The 19,762-nt window shown below is 36.6% G+C and overlaps 1 protein-coding gene across 6 annotated transcripts in view; it reads left to right on the forward strand.

The window, feature by feature from the left end:
* The window catches only part of LOC145684068 (uncharacterized), an 86,070-nt gene that overhangs the window by 14,045 nt on the left and 52,263 nt on the right, over nucleotides 1-19,762 (forward strand). For all 6 annotated transcript variants that reach the window (XM_081755916.1, XM_081755921.1, XM_081755915.1 and 3 more), the window contains exon 2: nucleotides 7,607-8,539. In XM_081755916.1, coding sequence (XP_081612042.1) covers nucleotides 7,636-8,539 — 904 coding nt within the window. In that variant the 5' untranslated portion in view covers nucleotides 7,607-7,635. The remainder of the gene's footprint in view (nucleotides 1-7,606; nucleotides 8,540-19,762) is intronic.

Here is a 19,762-nt window from a genome sequence, read left to right on the forward strand (position 1 = left end):
CCCATACACTTGTCAATCAAACTCTGTTGTTTGAGTCATAGTAATGACTGAGTAATAGAGTAGGTGCTAGACCTATATTGGGGTGGATGTACTAATTATAGGGGAGAGGGTTGTAAGAGTAAGGGAGAGGATGTTAGTATACCTATATTCTAAACTATTTACAGACATATTTTTATGTATCAACTAAATATACAAATACTACATATGAATATATATATTGAAATAAGTATCTCTATTCATTGAAATAAATATTAATATTATGATATTCAATTAGAAAGAAAACATATGAAGCAATAACGTAACAGAATAACTAACTTTTTTTTTATCTCTCATCTCGACCTAAAGGAAATGTATAACATTTCGATGTTACATATAAATATACATATATATAGCAATTATAAGAGATATAAGAAGTACTTCTCTTCTTATTCGTATAAGAAGTACTTCAGTAGAAATGAGATATATATGTATCTACTATGTACATTATAGTTATAATACAACTTGGGTACACTATTAGCCATGTATTTTCTATATTTGGCTTGAAAAATAGGATCTGGAGATGTATCAGGGATGTAAAGCTTTAAACGATCTATGGCTATGGGTTGCAATGTACCATTAATGTCTATAATATACTCATTTTTGTGATAGGACTTAGCTTTCACTATATGTGGTCCTGTATATAGTGCAGACATTGATGGTGACTCACCCTTCTTTGTGTGCATTTTCTTAACCATAACCTGACTTCCTAAAGGATAATCCCTGGGCTTATTTTGAGCTTTGGATTTTAATTGCTGAAAGATCCTATGTTTATGGAAATGAACCAAAGACCTGAGTTCATCAATTTGTAATAGTCTATTGTATTGGTCCTCTTTATTTGTAGGTATCTGTAAGATATTATCGATGGGAAATCTGTATTGTTGGCCATAAAGTAATGTGAAAGGAGCTGTACCTGATTGTGTCAGTGGCGTATTGTTACAAACACTTACAGCTTGTTGGACATACTGAGACCATGTGGAATGGTCTAATTTAGATAAAAACCTAATGGCAGATTCAATTTTGGAGATTGCTGCCTCTACAGAGCCAATGGAGCGATGTGATGCGGGAAGCGCATATCTTGCCTGAATATTTAGTGATTTAAAAAATTCCTGTACTTTAATGGCGGTGTGGTTCGGAGCTTTATCCATATGTATGCATTTTGGCGAACCATACTGCAAAATGATATTCTCATATATAAATTGGAGGAATGTATCAGTAGTCATATCTTTGACAGGTTTAGCCACTACATAGGAGGTTACTGCTTCTGTAGCCACATAAATATAATTGTAACCATTTGACGAGGGTAATTTGCCTATGGCATCCACAAACCAAGTGTCAAAGAGTACTGACGGCTGATGTGTTTGTATGTGAATATCATTAGGGCGATAATTTCGCTTAAATTTATTGCATTCTATGCATCCATTTAATTTTGAACGGAGCCAATTTTGTAAGTTAGGTATATAATATCTATCTTTGATTAGAAATTTTAACTTATGAAAACCAGGATGGGTGTCTGAATGAAATTCTTGAAAGACTGTGTCTTTCAATGAATCTGGCATGCATAGACGTAATTTAGTTTCTGCTGGTGTATATATGATTCTGTATAATTTATGATCTTATATTTGATATTGCTTTGACCAAAGTGCATACTTAGGATGAGTTGTCTCCTTATTTTGTAACACCCTGTATATTTTAGAAAATTTCGGATCTGAACGTTGTAATTCAGCTATATCAGTATTACTATCTAAAACCAAGAAAGCATAGGGATGTTCTTCTGGTTCTATTTCTTCATATTCTTCCGGGGATAAGTCTAAAGGATGGCGTGAAAGATAATCACAAAGGGCATTCTGCTTGGATTTAATGTGGCGAATAGTAAAATCAAAAATTTGTATGTAAATTAACCACCTGACCATTTGTGCTGTGAGATTTGTAGTTTTCTTGACAGCTACTAATGCCAAATTGTCTGTCAAAATAGTAAAGTGTCCACCTATTAGATATCTGTAAAACTTACGAAGAGCGAAAAACACTGCAAAAAGTTCAGCATAATAAATAGGGTATGCTTTTACTCTAGGTGGGAGAGTAGCGCTAGCAAATTGTACAATACACCAATGTTTTTCATTAGGAAGTTTCTGCAGAAGCGCCGCAGCACAGCCAATGGAACTGGAATCTGTGACGAGCATATGTTCAGCGGACGGGTTGTAAATTTGTAAAATGTGGGCTGAAGTGACCATCTGTTTTAATTTCTCAAAGGCTTCAATTAATTCTGGGGTCCACTTCAACAGCTTTTCTTTTGTTGCAGCAAATTTGTGTAATGGGGCAGCAACTATTGACAGTTTGTTATAAAACATTCTGTTATACTGCAATGCAGCTAAGAATGCTTTTAACTGCCTGAGAGTTTTCGGACGTTCTAATGATGTTAATGCCTTGACTTTGTCAGGGTCCTGTGAAATGGTGCCCTGATCTATTATGTATCCAAGAAATTTAAATTTCTGTACTCCAAATTGAGTTTTGTTTAAACTAAACAAAAGACCAAATTTTTCTGCAGTTTGCAATGCTTTTTCTAAGACTCTAAGCATTCCGTCAAACGTATTCCCGAAGAAAATTAAATCGTCCACATACGAAAGAAATTCTTTAGGGGAAAATCTCTAAACATATCTTTAACTATTCTATGTAAAATTAAAGTTGATGTCCGAAAACCTTGGGGTAAAGTGTTCATTTTAAAGAGGCTCTGAGGTAACCCTAATTGATGCACGCTGAAACTGGTTAATTCTTGATCTGCCTCGTCTAATTTGACTTGATGAAAACTTTGCTCCATGTCTGTTTTTATACAGTAACGAGCCTGCTAATTGGTCTAAGATGTCCTGAACACCAGGGGATAATTCGCTGACCGGTTTTGAACGGGATGAAAGTTCTCTGAGATCTAAGACGAGACGTACTTGGTTCGAATCTCGTTTAGGAACTGCAATGAGATTGTTTCTATAGAAACTGTCTGATTTTGATATGATTCCATTGTCAATCATTTCCTGTATCTTTTCTTTGACTTTAGCACGAAGACGAAAAGGAATGGTACATGTAGGAACTGTCCATGGTTCTCTGTCTACTACATTAAGTGTAGCAGAGTAGCAGTCTATAACTTGGAAATCCTTATTATGCCAAGAAAAACATGTTGGATGTCTTTTTAAAACTGAAAGTATCTTCTCTTGTTGATCTGGCGTTAAATCAGGATTAATATTAAATTTACTGTAGTCTATGCATGGTTTGATTTTTTCAAGGCGTTTGGCCACCCTATCACGTGTTTGTTTTTTCGTTGGTTCGTAAAGTTTACGTATGAGATATACATGAGCCTTCTGTGTGTCCTTTGGTAATAAAGCGCCCTGAGCTATATGTGTTCCTTTCTGCAAATATTTCTTAGTATTTCCCGGATTTACTATCGGTAAATACATATTATTGGAATTTACTGCTGTTTGCATGAATACACAACCTTGCATATTTCTAATGATTGGATTTTGAACAATAAATTCAGTATTCGAGACTGGAATGTCAAGAGTAAGAGGAACATACCTTATTGAATTTGGAGGAATGGCTGTACCTTGTCTAACATAGAAATTGAATTTGCAGTTTCTACTCACTTTAGCAGACAATTATGTTTCTTTGTCACTTTCCTTAGGAAATCTATGGGTGTCCCCATAATGGGTAAGAGTAACTGTGTTAGCTTTATATGAAATATTAGCCTCATGATTTGTCAAAAATCTGTTAGAAAGTAAAATAGGAATATTGCCAATTGGGGAAATACGGAATAAAACTTGAAAAGTTTTACCCGCTATAACTATCGGAATGTATGCTGCCTTTGTTAAATGTAATGGAGTAGAACTGATGCCATATACTTTAGTAGTTAGTTGAAATATCTTACAATTACGCGGCACTAAGGAGTAATGTATCAGAGATGTCATAGCGCCTGTGTCCAGTAAGAAGTTATACTGTTGATTCGATATGGTACCAGTTACATGAGGAAGTTGATTTCTAACTACTAAAGGGACTGTTACTTTAGTATGTGATTGTTGAGGCTGAACGGCATGTGTATCATGCTTGTTTTGTTTTATACACATAGTAGTAGCATTATGTATATCACTTGCAAGGGAATTAGTTTGTGAGTATAAGAAACTGGTATGTGACTCTTGACTTGCTGTTGCCTTGAACGGCAAGTGATATGATTGCCTTTCATGAAAAGTGTCGACACTTTCTCTAGGAATGTGCAAGCTTGTTTGTGCAGTAGGTATAAAAGATGGTGCTTCCGGATTTAAATTTGAGGTGGGATATACAGAATTTGTTCTAGTTGGCAGAGAATATATTGGAATTAATTCATTAAATTGCGGGGTGGGAGTCCGAAAAAACATACTATGCCCATCCCCTATCGATTCCCGTTTTTTGATAATGGTTCATATTCTAACGCAGGATAGTTATTTTGTGGAGTAAAAGATGGAAAGTAGGAACCATATGGTTGTCCAAAAGGTTGCATGTAATATGGAAAAGGGGGAACAGCATAATACTGTTGATAAAACCTCTTAGAATTTTGTTTTCCATTGGAAAACTTATGTTTCTTCTTATTTTTGTGTTGTGAGTTATTTTGCCTACCTTGATCAGTGTTTTGATTTTTATTCTTGTAAGGAGAAGCACTACGGGATTTCCTGTAATACTGTTTGTGCTTTCCTTGTTGTTGAGAAACTGAAGCAATAACCTGACTGTCCTCTGCACGCGTTGCTAAATTTACCTGCAATGCTTCAAGTTGTTTTGATATTTTTCATAACTGTTCATCCGTGGAAGACGAAGCGGAGGGAGGAGAGGTAGCAGAATCTTGGAATGCAACGTTTTTGTGTTCCTGTTCCGTCCTGTATCGTAATAAAGCATCTGAATTTTCTATAATCTGAGCTTTGTTTATTAACTGTGAAAATTTTTCAAACTTATGTTGAGCAAACAAAGGAACAAATCTAGGCTGCAGAGATATAATCGTTTGCAGTAAGAACGATTTAAAAGGCATGGGAGGTGTAATGCGTTGTGAGAGGTCATATTTCTCATACAAAAACGGAATGAGTTTTTCATCTTTTTCTTGTTGCCGTTTCTGAAACAAAAGTGTGGCCTCAAGAGAGGAAGAAGAAGGAGAAAACTGTTCCAAAAACTTGGCTTTCAAGGCTGACCACAATAAATTTAGAAATTGCTCATTTCTGTTAAACCAAAGTGCTGGGAATTAGGTAAACGAAAGTTTGAAGACTTGCTTTTGGGTATCCTCATTTAACTTACGCAATAAAGAAAATCGTTCAAATTTCTGAAGGAATGTTTCCGCATCTTGTCCTTCGGAATTTGCAAAGGTATCTATGAACATGGGAAAAGCTATAGAAGGAGGAGTTGATGAAGTATTGTTATTTTGTTGTCTACGAGCCATTGTTTACAAAGTACGTTAAAACCAAAAGAAAATATAAGCCAGAAATCATTAAGACATGCAGAAATCGTATATATGTTGTATTTCAATGCTCATGAAGAAGTAGTTTCGTAACCTAGGCCTCTTTTATTTAGCATAGCAAAAGCTAATGTGCTGCTTGAATATTTTAGTCTCTATTTCTTGCGGGGATAGCCATGTTTAATTTAATGTGTTTGTTTACTTTTAGTATAGTGGTTAGTATCTTTTCTCATAATAACAGTAAAATTACTAAATTCAGTAGTATGTGTGAAAAAGAAAGAATCTTCAAAATATAAATTTATTACAAAGAATAAATGTCATTTTACAATATGCAGACATAATAAATCAAATGTTAATATTTAATTGAGCTCAAGTTCGTCTGCAGTGATTTACAATAATGAAATTAACAAATAAAGCAAGATTTAAGAATCTGTTATCTATGAGGCCTTTTAGCAGGAGACTGCCATAGAAGAAATTACTTCTTCTTAGAGACTGAAATTATTTAAAAGGATAAAACTTACATGTGTAGTTCGGAGGTCTCTCTCTCAACTCAATGTTGACCATCTTCGTCGTGGCTTCTAGTCCAAAATGCGAGACGCAGGTTACAGACGCAAAGTATGATGTAAGATCTGAGTCTTATGATGTTTGATGAAAAGTTCTAATTTTCCGAAGCTTATATACTGGTTGGAGAGAGTGAACTACGTGACAAACAACTAGTCCTTGTAACTTATTTGTCTCATGACGTATTTTGTTTTTCTCTAGTACTACACTATTGAAAAGTTCGTGTTCGTACATTCATATAAAAAAGTTTTTTTAATATTTCCATAAAATAATCGTAACATATGTGTCACCAAGCACCTGACAAAACTTGAAAAACATTGCTCTACACATTCTGACATCTCAGTACGGGAAGAACAACACACGACACGTCGACAAACATGACTACAACATACAACACTTCGGTTACCTGCTAAACACTGAAACATATGACGATAACATCGCTTGCTGAACATGCACATAAAAGATGTTCCCAGTAACGTTTTCGAACATTAAAGAGTAACGTCTTAAATAACACAGTGAAAATAATGTAAGTAAGTGAAGAAAGACAAAAGACTCCCTGTGTATAATATTCTCATCTTACGATTGTTACTTTTCCAATAACACATATAAGGTTGAAGGTTTATTGGACACGTCTTGTAAAATGTGTACTATATCTTGAGTACTTTCGTACGATAATAATAACCTATCATTACCGGTAGATCACTTGATCTAATAATTTAAATTCAAAGAAATCATAGAATTGCCTTATAATAAAGTAATTAGGTAAAATCAGAGTAGCCTCGGCCTCAAGCCTCCAGCTAGTACGCGTTTCTACTAGTTAGCCACAAGGTTATGATTGGATCTGTTTTTCACTTCTCTGAATAATACAGCATGGTCAGGAAGTAGGCGTACCCCTAATTGGTGTTTTCTGACGGTTTTAGGTTTTACCCACATTTGTTTGGTAACATTCCTTGGCCTTGTCTGGTAACATTGCTTGGCCTTGTCTTGCAACATTGCTATCTATGTTCATTTGTTTTCTGCTGTTTTCTGCTTGGTAACAGTTATTTGCAGTGAAGTTGGAGTAATCAACAATGTGTGATCAAAGTTTATATAGTATTGAACAAAGATTAGTTGTTGCGGTTTGGCTTCACGAAAGGTGTTACACAGGTGACACTATGGAATGTGTTAAAGCGAAATTTACAGACCGCTTTGGTATAAAGCAACAAGTAAGAAACACTCGATATCACACAACGCAGGAATTATAATCATCTGTGGAACACGCCTTCACCTTCGTGACTCCGGAGTATCTCCACAAAACATCTGCGAGAACTTGGCGCAGAATTCAGCTGTGTTACGACACGGATGGTGATCATACCGATGTTTATGATTCGTTAAGATTCTTAAGACTTCAAGGTAACTGTGTACAGACATTCTACCATAACTAACACTATACTGTTGAAACTAAAGGGGGTACGCCCACTTCCGGACCACGCTGTAGAGAACTTTGTGTTTTTGATATCTCAAATTTATTGTTTCGGGACGTTTAACGATGAATTTTCGTTTTTCTTTCTCCCAAAGGATAAATTTGTCCTAAGCAATTGAACAACATGTCGGATGAAGAGGAAGTATTGCCACCTGAAGAGGAAGGTGAATACGATGAGGTTATTGAAGCTGTGGAATCACAAGAAGAATTCATACAAGAACCGCCACCAGAATGGGAACCAGAACCGGAATATATAGAAGAACCACCGCTTAATGAAGAACCACCACAATCACCTAGAATTTCGCCTAAAATAAGTCCTAAAATCTCACCAAAAGCATCCAAGCAGGAAAGTATAACTACCACATCTCCACGGCCTCTCTCCAGCCATGAAAGTCGAATGTCCCAGCACGCAGCAAGTCTGCATGCGTCATCATCACAGCAGCAACCTAGCAAACAACACAGTCAGACTCGTAGTACGGGAAGTCGACGTAGTAGCAAGCAATCGCAACAAGGCGTTATTGAAGCTGCTCTTGCACAAGAAGTGAGTAGACAAAGCGCAGTGCCACCTGAACAACCAAATAAACAATATGCGCACCCTCAGCTGAGCACTGTTTCAGAGGAACGTCGGCAATCTGTACAATCTCAACAATCTGGCAAAGAAACTCATCCAGCTAAGCACAAGGGCACACCCCCTCTCTCATCTGAGCACTTGGATGAAAAAGTTGAGGGTATCCATAATTTAGATGAGTCTCCACAAGAAAGTGGTTACAAAAGATCTCCGAGAGGGAGCTTGCAGCCTCGTTACAGTAGAGAATTAAGCATGAGCTTGCAAGCAGTCACTTCCCGCCATGACACCAAACGTCCGCGGGACACCTTGGAACTTATATGCTCTCGACAAGAAAGTGCACAGCAAAATGGAAGTACCCAGGAGGATAAAAGAGGAAGAAGCATTGTACGAATTCAAAACATGCAGACGTCTGCTAAGGGTGAAGGACCCAGAGATTCTTCTTGCCACTGTGACCAAATAAGTAAGTTATATATTATTTATTTCATATAAAGGTTAGCAGTATAAATTTTGAATTGAGTTTTAACAACTAGTGTGCATATAAGAGTGAATCGTAAGTAGGTCTCGTATTTCTACGACCTAAACACTTTGAAAATATATATATGCATTTATGCACTAGAAAATGCTAAAATATGACGTAAACTATAACTTTAAAACAAAGGTATCTTTGAATTCTGCAAGAACGGAGACAAATGCATCTCTGAGTTGTATAATATACTAGCAGAATCTCCTTTTCTTCGCACGACGAGAATACATTTCATTTTGGACATGAAGAACAAGGGAGCTGAATTTGGATTTAAATGGCATCGAAAGTGTCACTGTTCATCTTAGCGAACTCGAAAACTATGTAATCAACATCAATATCGGTCATTTTCTATCATTTTTATATCTCCCCCTCCCCTCCCCCAAGATGCAGGCTGAATTTCGATTTAAACAGCATCGGAAGTGTCACTGTTCATCTCAGAGATCCCCAAAACCATGGATTCAATACTAATATCGGTCATTTTGGATCATTTTCAAATATCTCCTCCTTCTTCTCCCCTAAGTTAAACTGTCAAAGTGAAATGATGAAAATCATCCCAGCCCCGAATCTAATCTATATTGAAAATTTGATCGAGATCGGTCGGGTGGTTCAAGAGTTACTAAGTCACAAACACAATCACTTTTAATTTTATATATTAAATTTAATGAATACTATAATTATACAGGACTAGTACTAGTAAAATACTGTACTGGTGTACCTGTATACTAGTAAAAAGCGTGAAATTTTACTTATATCGGAAAGTTCTCCCTCCCCTTCCTCCTCTAAAGCTGATGCTGAAGTCACGCTACTGCTAAAAACAGCACAACTTCACATTACTAAAGCACTTGACTTTATGTGTCTTGAAAATAGTGATGCCAGGTTCTGTGTGACGAAAATCCCTCCAATGTTTCTTAAATATTCTCCATACTTGAAAAATATCCGAGTGTTCAGTATAAAGGAAAAAAAAAGTCTGGTGTTATCGTAAGTACCAATGATGATTTTAGGAGGTAATCGAGTGAAACTTTCCCGGAATCCTATCTCCTATCGTGCTTAATGTGGATTACCAGTATTTCTCAGTACTACTACGGCCGATCGCAGTGTATGTACGCGCCTACTGTTTATAGTTGTAGAAATATTGCAATACTTATGACTTATCCTTGTAAGAAAATTTGTAGCTTTCTTCAGAAAATATAACTCATTTTTTCCCTGTATTTCTGGTGTGATTAGGATTCTTTCTTAGGGGCATAGGGAGTAATGTATAGTTTCACTAGCATTGAGAAATTTTATTTATTGAGTGTGGGATCAGAATGAAAAATGGTTTGGAAACCAAGAGATTGTCGTACTATTTTTTAAAAGAAATTTAAGAGGACAATTTTACCTCGACACAATGACTTGAATACTGACATTTTATCCATCTAAACCAAATGTTACCAAAGTAGCCAAGTTTAGACTAACTAAACATTTTGATTTGACAAAGGAGGATAGACAAATGGTTACTGTTCTTGCTATGCAATACCTAAAAATCTTAGAGTGAGATTTTGAGATAACACGATCAGCAGGTTAACATATTTTCACTTTTGTTTGTGAGATTAGATTAGTTAACGTGCTTTAAGACTTTCTTTTTAGGTTTTTAATGTCATATGTTTCTATTATTCGTATTTTTTAAAGTTATTTTCTAGTTACGAAGAAATTAAATGTCGAACTTAAAGCATGGAATTCGTGTTATTATTCAGTTCAGAATCTTTTGTTGTTGCGAATTCTGTCGAGAAATTTGAAGCTTAAAATATAAAAAACGATAATCATGACAGTTTTCCTGTATGGCTGCGAAACATGGTCGCTTACTCTGAGGGAAGAACGTAGACTGAAAGTATTTGAGAATAAAACCCTGACACGAATATTCGGATTCAAGACAAACGGGAATGGAGAATAGTGGAAACTTCATAACGGGAAACAGCAAAATTTATGCTGTTTTCCAAACATTCTTAGGGTCATCAAATCTAAGAGTCTGAGGTGGGTAGGTCATGTAGCTAGGATGGAAGAAAGTAGGGAAGAAAGCTTTCAAAGTCTTAGCTAGAAGACCAATCAGAAAACGACTGTTAGAAAGATCTCGGCGCAGATGGGAGGACAATATTAAGATAGATCTCGCAGAAATAGGAATACAATGTAGAAACTGGATTCAGTTGGCTAAGGATAGAAGTCAATGGAGAGCTTTTGTGAATGCGGCATTGAATCTACGGGTTTCATAGGCCATAGAACTAGTTAGTTTTGTTAGTTTCTAGTTATATGCACATTTCATTTTTATTTTATTTTTATTTTATTTATTTATTTATTTATTTATTTATTTATTTATTTATTTTTTGTATTTATCCTTTGAGCTTTTTCGTGACCTCTGTTTTAATTTCTTATAATTTGTTTGGATTTATTCTGTGTAATTTTTAGAATTTATATTTGAAGTGCACTGTTTTTAACGGTCGTTGGCCTTATCGTGACGGGCACAAACAGCCTCACTTTTGATGCCTCCGTTAAACCATAACAATTCATACAATCAATCAATCTTGCTATGTAATAAAGAGCTTTTGAGTCCAAATTCTATGGTCGTCTATTTTGATTGAGGTTTCTAAAGGTTGGGGTTGCCATATTTTTCAGAGGGAAAACAAGCTAATTTTACGATTTTTAGGGGATGAAAAGGGAAGATACACGATATTTAGACTTTACATACAACCAGGGGCGGCTTGCCTATAGGTGCTGCAGAGCTGCAGAACTACCAGCTATTTTAGTGACATAAATATATTTTCAATTAAGTTGAATTGTGTTTAATTTAATCAAGGTAATAACATGTAATGATGATATTTGGTCTAACGGTGTCCTGAAATTGTACTGCTGGATATGCTACATATCGTAGTATTACTGAAAACCCTTCTGAAGCTTAATAATATTGCAAGAGCTGTGCACGGATTGCCCTATGCTTTAGCATTGAAACCAAAATCTTCACCAGCCGCACTGTATTACGTTTTCCTTGTCTCTTGGATAGGATTTACTAGAGCTGCACTCCAAGCAGCTCAGAACTCACGAATACTTCCGAAGAAGCCGAAGACACACGACGTGATATACATGAGGCTCCCTTCTCTTGTTTTTGATAACGGTGTTCAGTGTTAATTGTTGTGCGCTTTGAAAGTAAATAGTATTTTATGTTCCAGATTGTGCAAATTTTCTGAACAAACACAATTTGTGTGACAATTTTAAGGAAACCATAAACCTTTTGGAAATTCTTCTAATTACCCCAACGACAATAGCTGAAGCAGAACGTCACTTCTCTAATTTTAAAATAGTTAAAACATTTTCGAGAAGCACAATATGTCAGGAAAGAATCAATGCTTTGGCTGCCTTATCAATCGAGCGTGATTTCATATCCATCATGCCGAACTTTAATGATAGAGTAATAGGACATTTTGTACAGCAGAAGACACGTCGGATAGACTATTTATAAACGATAAAATATTTATAATTCAGCAGTATTAATAAAATTTCTACCTGTAGACATTACATGAATCCGAAATTGTTATGGTATCTAAAAACAGTGTTTCTTACGATATGGATATGGCATTTTTAAAGTTTGTTACACGCAACAGTGGCGTATTTAGGGAGGAGCTATCAGGCTCAAGATCCCTCGAAATTCATTTAAACTTGTAGGCATCCCAAAGGAAAAAACAAGTGCTTATTCATATGCTGTGTATAGCTCCTCCCGAAACAAAATCCCTAATACGCCACTGACACCCAATAAGCAAAACAATAGTGTTTTGGTTGCGATATAGTAAAGTTATATATATATATTAGTTAATTTCAATTATAATTGTCATTTATGTATAACAATTAGAGTGCTAAAAGATATGCGGTTCGTGTACATTTTATAATTAATTACTGCAAACGGGAAATTTAATATACAAAAATCACACTGTGCAGAACTACCTCAGGTTATGGTATAGAGCCGCTACTGCATACAACAAACAAAGATATAGTTTCACAGAGTAAAATAGTAATTTTAATTGATAACTGGGGTTGTTTCATTAAAAATAACTGCAAAATATGAAACAGAAATAAATATATCAAAATTTCCTGTGGGAGCTCATATGATTTGGATCTCATGTTCAGCTGTTGATCCTTGCCTCACATAGCTTCAGTGCTGAAAGGAATCCTAAACTCAAATCCAGTCAACCTATTATAATATGTAAATCTTGGTTGCTTTTTAATAGTATTTTAATGAATATTTTTGCTTCTCTTAATCACATATCGATTTTTATAAGTTCAAAACATTCTTTCATAACATATCGAGATTCACAACAACTTTGTGTTCTCTTTACTAATTCATCTTCTTCTCTCCTCAGCCATAAGTTGGTGGGCAACATAGAAATCTTTAAAACTTTTCTCTCCCTTGGGAGAGCTGTTTTACACTTTCATAAGGTCTCTTCTTCGTAACTGCATCTAGATATTCTATCCTTGGTCTTTCCATCCCTGGTGTTCCTTCTGTCTTTCTCTGTATCAACACGGTGTGCCGAATAAGATGGCCAGCCATGCTGTTTCTTCTTTTTCCAGTTATTTTCATGATCTGTCGCCCTTCATTAGTTTCCTTTAGTACGTCTTCGTTCTTTTTCCTTTTGGTCCATGATATGCTCAGCATTCTGCACCAACACCACATTTCAAATCCTTCCAGCTTGGATATTTCAGCTTTTAATAATGTCCATTTCTTTGATCCGTAAAACGCCACGCTCCATACCAGAGTCTTAATAAATCGTTTTCGAACGTCTAACGATACATATCTTGATGTTAACATCCCTCTTTTCTTATTGAATGCTTGTTTAGCCTGCGCTATTCGAACTTGCGCCTTTTTCACTTCTTCCGTCCGAGGATATTAGACTTCCTAAATAGGGGAACGTCTTAACGTCTTCGATTTTCTCTCCATCTAGCCATACGTTTGTCCCTTCCTGTTCTGCTCTTGTGCACTTTATCACTTTGGTTTTCTTCTTATTTATTTTCATTTTGCATGTTTTTTCTAGTTGGTCGTTCAAGTTTGAAAGTGCTTCCTGCAAATCCTTTTCATTCCTCGCTATCAGTACTATGTCATCGCAAAAATTATTGTTCTGAAAACCTGTCTATTTACTTTTACGCCTTTCTCGTTTTTATCCAAGAATTCTTTCATAGCCTCTTCTATATAGAAGTTGAACAGGAGAGGTGAAAGTCCACATCCTTGCCTTATTGCCATCCTTACTAATTCATAGTAGCTTCTATTCCTGATGTCGGTATATCGCGATCAATCGAAATTGATTTATGATTGAGACAGTGTTGGCAGATCAACGCGTAGATACTGAAACCTAATTATTATGAATTGTAAGGTTAGGATGCTGGTTAGATAGGGGTAAAAAAACGCATTCTCTTCTATTTTTACTCTAACACAATGGTTCATTATATCATTGTATTCCATTTTTAATAGTGTGTGATCAGTTCCTCTGAGAAAAAAAAAACTCTCCAACTTATAAAAACATTTTGAAAGAACACTGAATATTTTTTCTATTTTATTCACAAAAAAGAATCATTTTACACGGATAATAAAAACGTGCAATGTAAAATGTGTCAAAAAATTGTAAAACTTACGGGGAAAAAACATAAGATCTGGCAACCCTGCCCAAGGCTTGTTCCTCAGTTTTACCAACTGATTACCGGAATGGTCATTTTAAATAGAGGACCTGCAAACTTTCCATTTTCTGTCTATTGTTATTATTGCTATTGTTATTCATTTTTAGTAATTCCAAAGAAATTAGCCTCGCAGACTACTGCTGGAAGTTTGATAAATAAAAGAGAGCTTAAGCTTAAAGAAAAGAGAGAAACACGATTAGAAATAAATGTGTAGGCTTGTTCTAAATGAGGTCATTGAGTAGGGCCTTCATCTTGAATAATAGACAAGTATAGATCTGTTCTAACGTGATAATTTCTTTTCTCTTTCTTTCTCTATGAGTATGTATTTATCGTATTGACTCAAATATAAGAGCATGGGCGAAATTTAACACACGAAGGAAACCAACACAATGATGGAGATACTGTTAACAAATCATCTTACTTGTTCCAATGCTGCATGAGGTCCTTGGTCTTTAATTTGTCACAATTTGTCGCGTACCCTCTTTAGTATGCTTAGCTTGATCTTGATCCAATGGACAAACTGTGGTGCAATTTCCCCCCTTTTGTTTTCCATCATAGACGTCCGCAGCCAGCAGAGACCAGAAATGTTCTATAGAGCGTGCGTTCTATATTTGGTGAATTGGCGTTACGTGGTACGAATGGTACTGAGTGCGCCACCTACCAGTGTTTTTCTGGCATAATGGCTGGTAGTGAAGTCTGGCTAAAATTCATAGTTATCACTGATTACGTATGTTAATGAATTGAAGCAACTTTGGCAGGCATCTCTTATTATATATGTCAGCTGTGATTGCTCGACCAATAACTGTACTGGTGAATAGTTGAATAACACCCTTTGGTGAAATAGCCATCCATACGAGTACTTTCTTATGAAATTTTTCCTTACATTTGTAACGGACAGTAGCTGGGATCCCCATAATATTGGAAGTATAATATTCACCGTTTCCTGGCATTTCATCTCCGGAAGACGAAACATATTTTTCATCGTCCGTGATGATCATCGTGTCAGGATGCAAATTCTCACGACGAAGTTTTCTATGCTTCCCTGCTATTGTAGCGAGTTGCTTCTCTGTATACTTGAGTGCTTTTGAAACCTGAAATATTTCATATCCATTTTCGAGCAATTGTTCTTCTGGAGACTCGAACTTTGCCAGCCAGTTTCTGACCACTAGCCCCAACAAAGTCTTCTACACGTTTCTGCTGTTTTCTCTTGTCACTGTGAGTCAGTTTGACAGGACGGGCACACCTGGTGCCCACACAGTTTCTTATTTCTACACTTGCAATGATTAACATGCACTATCCCTTTCCGGATCCGGGGTTTTTGGGCTATTTTTTAGACTTTCAGTCAAGCAGCTACTGTATCGTCACTATTTATCCTAGGATCATGGTTCATACCTCATTCTCTTTAGAATAGAGCTGACTTTCAAATGGTACCACTTGCATGCCCATACCGCATACCAGGAGAGGGAAAAGTGATGTCAAAGGGAAATTTTCGAGGGGAAATTTTTTTTCACACTTTGGGCCCCTCTGGAACGGCCCTGTGTGAACGTACGAGGGCTGTCTAAAAAGTATCCAACCTTTGGCCAGAAAAATAGTTACGAATACCTGACAGATTTGGGACCCTAATCCCCTTCAAAGTAGACCCCTTTCCACACACTTAGCCCACCGATCCTTCCACTGCTGGAAACACCGCTGGAAGTCTTCTTTTGGAATGTTGTTCAGCTCCGTCGTCGTGTTCCGCATTATGTCTTCTCTACTCTCAAAACGGGATCCCTTCAGAGGCGTCTTCAATTTTGGAAACAACCAGAAGTCACAAGGAGCCAGGTCTGGAGAGTAGGGAGGTTGGCGAACGGTTGTAATTCCATGTTTGGCTAAGAACGTGTGGATCAATTGAGATGAATGTACTGGGGCGTTGTCATGATGGACGTGCCAGTTCTTCGCTGTCCACATGTCTGGTCTTTTGCGCCGGACTGCGTCACGGAGTCGCCTGAGAACATCTTGATAGTACTCCTTTGTCACTGTTTGTCCTTCCGGTGCGTACTCGTGATGCACAATTCCACGGGCATCGAAGAAAACAGTCAGCAACACCTTGATTTTGCTTCGCACCTGCCGCGCTTTCTTCGGCCTTGGAGAATCGGGATGCTTCCATTGAGACGATTGTTGTTTTGTTTCTGGGTCGTACCCGTACACCCATGACTCATCTCCAGTTATCACGGAATTCAGATAACCAGGATCAGTGTTGGTGGTGTCCAGAAGGTCCTGTGCAACGTCAAAACGGGTGTCTTTTTGTTCCTGAGACAACAACTTGGGTACAAATTTAGCAGCCACTCGTTTCATGTTCAAATCGTCACGCAAAATTGCATGTGCTGAATCTTTACTCACTCCAACATCTTCTGCAATCTCCCGCACTGTCAAACGGCGATCTACCATCACCAAATTTCGCACCCGCTCAACAACAGCTGCATTCCGAGCAGTTTGGGGCCTGCCGCTACGCTGCTCACTCTCGACTGATGTGCGGCCATCTTTGAATCGGTTGAACCATTGTTTAATTTGTGTTACACCCATCGCATCTTCTCCAAACACCTGCTGAATCTTACGAATTGTTTGGCTTTGAGAATCACCCAGCCTTTGACAGAATTTGATGCAGTATCTTTGCTCAATTCGTTCAGTCATCTTGCGAGAAACACTAAATCCGACGAACACTACCAACAGCACCTCACTTCGCGACCACCAGCTCACGACTGGCACACGCGAACGCGGTGAAAAAATTCAAGCATGCGCATTAAGGTTCCTCCTTCCACCGTGCACGGTGGCGCCGCCTGAGAATCACTACTTTGCGTGGAAAAAATTAAGGTCGGATACTTTTTAGACAGGCCTCGTAGAGATCTCAAAAAGTCTGATAAGTAGTACATGGTATACCGAATATGTGTGCCAAATTTCAAGTATCTATCTTGAATACTAAGGGCGGGAGAAATTTTATCAAGAATTCTCACCATGCCCCAAATTACCGTAAAACACCATGATCTCAGGTAAAAAATTTCCTGAGACATCCCTAATTACCCTAGGGTCATGTTTCGCCCATTATTCTCTTCAGAATAGAACTGCCTTTCAGGCGGTATGACTCACGTGTCTCCATCATGTAACTAAGGCGAAAAATCCCGTGAAAGGGATTTTTTGGTAAAAATTTCCCTTTTTCAACGTTTAGCCCCTCTGTACTCCCCTGTTTTAACACAGAAGCACGAAAAAAAATCTGTTAAATACTCCTCGGTGGACTAAATGTTTGTGCACAATTTCAATCTTCTAGGTGCAAAAATAAGCCCGCAAAAAAATAATACCGAAAATGTCCAAAATTCCCCTATACAGAAGTATATTTTGATAAAAATTCCCTGACACTTCCCTAATTACCCTAGGGTCATGTGTCGCAGATCATTCTCTTCAGAATAGAACTGCCTTTCAGGCAGTGCCATTCACTTGTCTCTATCATGTATCTAAGGCGGGAAAATCGCGAAGAAAGGAATTTTTGGTAAAAATATCCCTTTTTTCAACTTTTTGCCTCTCTGGATCCCCCCCCCCTGTTTTAACGCAGAAATCTGAAAAAAAAAATCTGTTAATACTACTCGGTGGACTGAATGTTTGTGCAAAATTTCAATCTTCTACGTGCAAAAATAAGCCCGCCAAGAAATAATAACATAGACCGGCCCCGCAATATTAAAAGAAATATATATTTTAGAATTATGACGTCATCACCTCCTATGTCTCGACGCAGGAAGGTGTGAAACCATACGTAAGGTCTTCTACAATGCCTCTGGACTTGGAAAAAAAAAAGCGGACGAAAAAGCTCAAATAGGAGAGTTATAACGCAATGTACAATGAAACACCCGTATGGTACAAATTGTACCATAAGTACCCCAAACGGCTATTTACAGTATAAATAATTACACATTTGCTTGTGTATCTTAAAAGTTCAATATATTATCAATATTTGCATTAAATATCACAGCAAACTTACATAGGTCCTTGTAGTATGTCGTCTAAATCGTTACATCTTCAACTAACATAAATAAACAAGTACCTAGATACTGTTCGTTGCCATAACAATCAGTAAATACAAAACTCAACATACAAACTTGGAATTATCAACAACAAAAAGGTCGATATTCATCAAACTTTCTTTTCATTTTCTTTCTCTTCTAGTTAATACGATATTTAAAAGAACTTTTTCCCTTAAGCTGGTTATACACAAACGTTATGCAAACGTTATCGTTGCACTTGACAAGAATTCAAGCAAAAGACCATTTTGATAGCGTTTTATGATGATACCGTTTTATATCGTGTAACGTGAAAAGTGCTCTTTCTGAAAATACTTGACAACTTTCACCACAGGCAGTAGTCCAAGAAGGTAATACACACCTGGTCGTAATGCAATTCTCTCTTCCTTTTTTCATCCACATACTACTTACATCTGCTTGTCAGTACAAAGTCTACGAAACTTTGATACCCAACGCTGAGTCACACTGTTCAGTGTGACCTTGGCACAGCGATGACAAGCTTGTGTGTTTAACTTTCGTCCATGTCCTTAGTACGATATATATAAGGAGTTTTGTTTAAAAAAACTCCATTATAATCACAGTTTAGCCCTTTTCACTTGTGAAAATAGTTTATTTCATACCACGCAGGACTGTACCACCTATATCGTTCTCATATGACCTTGTCGTAGCGTTGCGTAACTCGTGAAGAGCAGATATACAATAATGGAAATAGCTAATGGAATACGTCATGTTATGGTTCGATTTAATTCACATCGAAAATTTGTTTTCTTGATATATTTTCACTAAGCTTCCACAGAGTATTCAAATCGATTTTAGTACACTTTTCGCATTCACTGTGATTAGGGTTTCCAAATAACTAGAGCAAATAACTGAGATCGTAACATTTTGTTTTAGTTTTTTTTACTTTAGTATCATGTTGGATAAGTAGGATTTTATATCGATATATTTGAGTTATTAATTAACATATTAAGGTGATGAATATAATGAAGATTGGGAGTGACAACCACTAGAAGAAAAAGGTACAATAAAAAATTGAGATTAGAATCTTTATAAATAAATAAAATCTTTAGATTGGTAAGTATTTCATTGTATAGTATTTTCAAACTGTACATAATATTTTAAGTTGGGTATTTTTATATTTTCATTAAAATCGTCTCAGAAATTTTGTGTCGTACTATATTCTAGTTCATATTATATTCCGGGCAATACAGTAACCTAATAAAGAATTTTGGTCTAAGCATGTTATTATAACAAAGTCTAGCAAAATTGGGCGATAAATTAGTAAGTTACTATATTTTGTCTGATTCTGAAATAAGATTTATGTTATTATAATGCTTTTTTTGTCTGGTATGTAATGGGTACTCTATTTATCTATTTTTGATAGCTTTAAAATGAATGCATTTATTCGTTTGTCATATTCCAAGTAGAA

The sequence above is a fragment of the Thermobia domestica genome, chromosome 4 (assembly GCF_964235325.1).
Source record: "Thermobia domestica chromosome 4, izTheDome1.hap1.1, whole genome shotgun sequence".
Taxonomy (NCBI): Eukaryota; Metazoa; Arthropoda; class Insecta; order Zygentoma; family Lepismatidae; genus Thermobia; species Thermobia domestica.